Here is a 5,806-nt window from a genome sequence, read left to right on the forward strand (position 1 = left end):
CAATCGGGACGCCACCTGCAAGCCCGCCCTACCACCTCACCCGCCCCCAGCTACCACATCTGGGCAGCGGAGGCTGCTGTGCCCCACGGCGGCTTCCTCCTGGCGGGCCCGCCCCTCACGGCCCGGCCCGGCCCCGCCCGGGCCGACCTCCCGTGTGTCCTGGCGGGGTCGGAGCGCGGCCCCCGGCTGTCTCTGCAGAGACCCGCCGGCCGCAGCGGGGAGCTGGCGCTGCAGAGGCCGGCTGCGGTCCTGCCCGCGCTCCGGCCCGGTCTCCAGCGGGGAAAGGCCGTGAGGGCGGTCCTCCGCCGGGGCCTCTCCGGGGCTGCTCGCCCCACCCGGCGGGCAGGACAGAGGGCGGGCACACGGGGCTGTCACAGGGTCCTTGTGCCCACCCCGGAGGCTCTCCAGGCTCTGATAGCAAAATAAATAAAAGGGGGAGCGGAGGGGGGGGGGGGGGGGAGGGTAACAACAGAAAGACCACATTGCCATGACGGGCACTTGCATGAAGGAGGTGTAAAACTGCTCCCTTACAGTCACCGAAATTTGGCTTGCAGGTGTATTAGACAGCAGTGTAAATAAACCCATCTGGCATTATAAGTACGTTTATTTCAAGCAGTTGCTGCGTTTTCCTGTTCTGCAGGGTCACCTTCGGGCTCTGCATTAGATCAGTGAGTTAAACCATCCTATGTAACTGACCAACAGATCTGTCAGAGCACTGATGAAAGCGTCATCTCTATCATGTACCACACTACACCTACAATTTCTCTGGCAATGACCCCACAGCCAAGTGAACCTCCCCAGTCTTTTCTCTGGACCTCATTTTCTCCTCAGTCTGTTTTCCCTCCGTTCACTTGCTTTGTAAGGGATAGAAGAGAAGCTGTACAGATCTTAGCTGGGAGGCTGCGGTGCCTCTCCCTAGACAGCGATCTGTGCCCGGCTGCAGAGAAGATGCCATTCACTGCCGTTTGCTCACCCAGGAATACGGCAGGAAAACCCCGTACATCGAGGAGCCGCAGCAACGCAGCCGCTGGCATTCACAGCTCTCAGTATCCAGTGCTGGCTGAGTACAGCTAACTCTGCCCCACTGCTGCTAGGTCAGCCAAGGAAACAAAAATAAGCTACCACCGTCCACACCAAAAAAGACATGCCTACTCCTCCTTTAGCCACCCAAGTGCCTCTGTTTCTGGCTTTTGCCTGGCAGCTTTCTTCTCCCTAGAGTCCTGCTGCCCACAGTTCTTTGGGCAGCGATTCTGCTGCAGCCTTGAGAAGTCAAGCTGGGGGCAGCCACAGCCACGCCTGGCCCTCACCAGCCAGAGCAGAGTCCTGTAGCACGGAGCAGGGCTTGGCTGCGCACACTGACACACCCCGACGAGGCGAGGTGATGAACCAGGTACTAGGTCCACCCCAGGGAGCCCGGGCAGGAGCAGGGGTGGATGATGCCAGGGACAGAACGGGAAACACAGGTCCAAGGTCCACCCAGGAAATGGGGCTGGAGATGGGGCTGGAAGACTCGCGACATAGCTGGGCAGGGACTAAAGGGCCTGCACTGAGTTCAAATGGAGCCCCTGCCCTGTGGGCAGGGTGTGTAGCTAGGGGTCCCAAGGTTGGTGAGTCAAGGTCATCAAGGACTCCATTTCTCCTGTGGATTTGAAGAGGCATGCCTGGGGCAAAGTCCTTCCTGACTTGACGACAGCATCTGTGCTTCCTCCCCTGCTCTGGGTTTTGGAGCAAATGTGGGCACAGGAAAGGCACAGCATGGCCATGAATCCAGTGCGGCCACAGCAGAACTCAACAGTGAGCTGCAAAACACATCCTGTGAGAAGAAGCACTTGGTCTTGATGTGCAGGGAGAAAGCATGAGTAGACTGCAGCAGGGTGATGCTTAATTGAGGGGATGCTGGTGGATCCCAGCACTTATGGGAAGAACTGTCAAGAAGCCACTGAAGCCTTCGGTCAGCAACCCAGCTTAAAGGAGAGCTTTTGGCAGCTCTGTCAGGATCACATTAGTATCCCCAGAAGAAGAGATTTTTAATGGACTGGGTGGAAAGCAATTTCCTCATCCCGTAAGAATTTTGGGGACTTGGAGAGGGGCAGAAGGAATTGTCTCCAGTGAAGGTAACAACTAAATACCACCCCCAAACTGAAAAAAAAAACCCAAAAAAAAACCAGTACTTTCACGGTTCAGTAATGTGGAAAAGACATCTAAGGTTTTTCAAACCCTGTCTCTAAACTTTTTATTTTTTTATTTTTCAGAGGAAAAGCCACACCAGCGCCGTCATCTCCTTCTTGCGAGTGACTTTTCTTGGGCTGGTCGGCATGTTTCCCGACGGCCGAACGTTCTTCACTCACTTCCCAGTGAGTCAGACTTGCCAGCGGCACAGTCGAGAAGCACGAACCCTCGACACCGGGCACAAACCACGATCACCTCACTGCAGCCCCCACGCATGGGCCTTGCCGCGCTTCCCTCGCGGACGAGTGAGCCGTGGCTGGAGCATCCCCGGGGACTGCCCACGGGGAACCCCTCGTCCCGGGCGACGCCCCCGGCAGCTCCTCTTGTCCCGCTCCGCAGCCTCGGGGCGAGTTTTCAGGGAGTAGAAGGGGGGTGAGCAGCGCGGTTTCCTCGCCGGGGGTGCTGCGGGGGAGCCCGTTCGCGCAAGCCCGGCGGGTGCGGGCAGGAGCGGGGGGGGGGGGGGGGACCGGCGGGGGCGGGGCGGGCCGGCGGCGGGTCCGGGGCGTGGCGTGGGGCCGGCGGCGGCGAGAGGCGGCTCAGTTCCCGCTGCCAGCCGAGGGCGGCCGGCCCCGCGGAGCAGGCGCTCAGCCCGGCCCGCCCCGCGCCGAAGCCGCCGCCGCCGGCCGGCGAGGGCGGCAGGATGAGCGGCGGGCGTAGCGGGCGATCCGCTGTGAAGATGGAGGCGCCGTTTTACCCCGAGGAAGGACTGGAGCTGCTACCCGACTTCGTGCCGCTGCCGGGCTTCGGTACCGCCGGCGGCCCCGCGGCTGATGCGGCGGCGGGGCAGAAGCTGTTGCTAGGTGCCGGGAAGAAGCGGGACCTGGCGGCTGCCTCCCCCGCGCCGCTCCCGGGGCCCTTCGCTCTCCGCCCGCCCGCAGGCGCCCGCAGCAGCGCGGCGGCTCTGCGCTTGTTACCGCCGCCGCCGCCCGCCGCCGCCGTTCCGCCGCCGCCCGCCGGCTCCGCGGAGCCGGCGGGCGGCGGTGGAACGGCGGCGGCTCGCGGCGGCGCAGAGGCCGCGCTGGGCTCAGCTGCGGAGCTGCCGCTGCTGAAACTGCCGCCGGCCTCCGACCTGGAGCAGCTGCTGATCCAGGGGGGCGCGGGGCTGGGCACTGGCAGCCCAGGGCCGGCGGCGCCCGGCTCAAGCGGCAGCGGGGCAGCGGGGCCGTTTCTCTACCGACAGCCGGTGACGCAGGAGCAGGAAGGTTTCGCCGACGGTTTCGTCAAGGCCCTGGCCGACCTGCACAAGCAAAACCAGCTCCTGGCGGGGCCGCCGCCGCCACTTTCCACGCCGGGACCCTGCTGCACCTCCCGCCCGGGGCCCCCGGGAGCCGCCGCCGCCGACCCGCCGGCCGTCTACACCAACTTGAGCGGCTTCAACCCCGCGGGGCCGCTGAGCCCTTCGGGCAGCGCCTACTCCGCCGCCTCCGCCCCGCCGCCGGGGCCGCCACCGGGGCCGCCGGGCTTGGCCTTCGGGTCGGCGGGTCTGGGGACCGCTCGGCTGCCGCCCGCGCGGTCCCTGGAAGAGCCGCAGACGGTGCCCGAGGTGCCGCCGTCGGCGGGCGTGGAGGGCGGCAGCAGCGCGCCGACGCCGCCGTCGCTGTCGCCGCTGGACGCGGAGAGCCAGGAGCGGCTGAAGGCGGAGCGCAAGCGGCTGAGGAATCGCATCGCCGCTTCCAAGTGCCGCCGGCGGAAGCTGGAGCGCATCGCCCGGCTGGAAGAGAAGGTGAAGGCGCTTAAGGGGCAGAACGCCGAGCTGGCCGCCACCGCCAACCTCCTCCGCGCGCAGGTCACCCAGCTGCAGGGCCGCGTCCGCAGCCACCTCTCGTCCGGCTGCCACATCAACGCCGCCGGCCATCCTCCACCCGCCGCCGCCCAGCGGGAGGCGCCCCCCGAGGCAGTCGCCCCGCCGGAGACTAGCGCCTGCTAAGGGGGGACCCCGCTGAGGGGGGACTCCGCCACCGACCCGAGCCGGGATCGGGCCCTGAACCGTCCTCGCCCGCCGCCGGGGCGGCGCGGGGGCTCCGCGGGGCTCGCCCGCCGCAGCTCTCCTGTTGTTGTTGTCGTCATTATTATTATTATTAATTATTACTATTTATTTGCGCCCGGAGAAGGCGTTTGCAGGAGCCGGGTGTTGCTAAGCGTTTCCTGAGGACTGTCGATGTTGCTCTCGGGAGCGAGGGTATTCGTGGGTGGTTCTGGGGCAGGTGGTTGGCTGTTCTCTTTCAGTGAAGTACGTGAGGTCTGCAGAGATTTCGGAAATTAAGATAATTCCTGTTTACAGAGAGATTCAACTTTATTTTAATGGGGGATATAAAAAGTGTGTTTCCTAATACACCTTTACTGAACTGTATAGCAATGGATAAGCTTTTCAAACCTAAAAAAAAAAAAAAGCCAGAATCGTACCCTTTTGAGAAGATATGCGTGTATATATATATATATATATATATATATATTTAAAACATGATACGGCTATGTATATTTTCTTGGTATTGATAAAGAACTTTTTTAAAAATGCTGTCTTTCTCTAGAGCTTTAATTTGCCATTGAGAGTTAAGACAACTATGTGGGTGCTCTTGCACTTACATGGCTTCCGTTTTAAAATCAAAGCCTGGAGGGGAATGATTTTTGTTGTAAAATCTGAAGCAGAATGAAATGCATTGCTGACTCAGTCATTTGAAGATACTTTTCTAAACCGTACGCTCCATTTTTCTTGTGCAAGTGCAACCTTGGGGCATTGATAGTTACTTATTGAAACTTGAACACTTTTGGACGTTGCCTAGACCTTATTTTTCTAGATAACATGTTAGTAGAGAAAACCGTTACTTGGGCAAGAAGAGCTTTACTTTCTTTTTCCTTCACTGTGTACATTCCAGTGGTGTTTGCTCTTTACATAGTATAGTAACAGTTCAGTGCTATACAGAAAAGGGCTTAAGTTTGGGGTGGGTTAGGTATAAAGGTGGCAATTCCATTGTATACTGTTTGAATAAATCACAGAATTATTATGGAAAAGTAGATTTATTTTTGAGTAGAAATCTGTGTATCTTGCTTCTTGATCTGTTTTTTTTTCTGAAGAAACTTTATGCAATACTCTAGATACAGAACAAGTCAACACTAGAGTGTTAAAAGTTTTTCTGGTTGGAAAAACTTGGTGTGATTTATTTCTTTGTCAAGATTTTACCAGTAGAAGAGTAAAGCAAATTAACTATTTCCTCCAATTAGACATAATCCTCAATAACTTTTCGAAAGCTTTAGATCCCTTGCTCAGTGTTGTTGCCTATGTTGCTTCTACCAGACCTGCGTATTTTGAGCATAGCCGCTATCGCAGCGCTGCTGAGCCCTGTGGCGTGGTGCAGTGGGAAGGGTCTGTCAGAGTGTGATGGTCACCCCACTAGAAGCCCCCCCGATGCAGGGGCTGGCTGCAGCTGGGGCATGGCAGGGCTGATCCTGCAGATCCAGCTGCAGAGTGGGGCCCGCTCCCTCCTTGGAAACTGTGCCAAATGATCTGCTTGAACTCAGAGGCATAACTTAAATGGGGATAATGTGTCTGTGCCAGCTGGTGAAAATGGGGGATTGTACG

General features: G+C 58.9%; 1 protein-coding gene across 1 annotated transcript; it reads left to right on the plus strand.

Moving 5' to 3' along the window:
• The first annotated feature begins 2,773 nt into the window (after window positions 1-2,773).
• On the plus strand, window positions 2,774-5,241 carry LOC134159134 (transcription factor JunD-like). Its single transcript, XM_062609767.1, has one exon. The coding sequence runs from the start codon at window positions 2,870-2,872 to the stop codon at window positions 4,154-4,156; it is 1,287 nt and encodes a 428-aa protein (XP_062465751.1). The 5' UTR covers window positions 2,774-2,869; the 3' UTR covers window positions 4,157-5,241.
• Window positions 5,242-5,806: the final 565 nt, after the last annotated feature.

This window comes from Pezoporus occidentalis, unplaced genomic scaffold (assembly GCF_034315485.1).
Source record: "Pezoporus occidentalis ecotype Australia unplaced genomic scaffold, CSIRO_AGI_Poc_V1 ctg140, whole genome shotgun sequence".
NCBI classification, from domain to species: domain Eukaryota; kingdom Metazoa; phylum Chordata; class Aves; order Psittaciformes; family Psittacidae; genus Pezoporus; species Pezoporus occidentalis.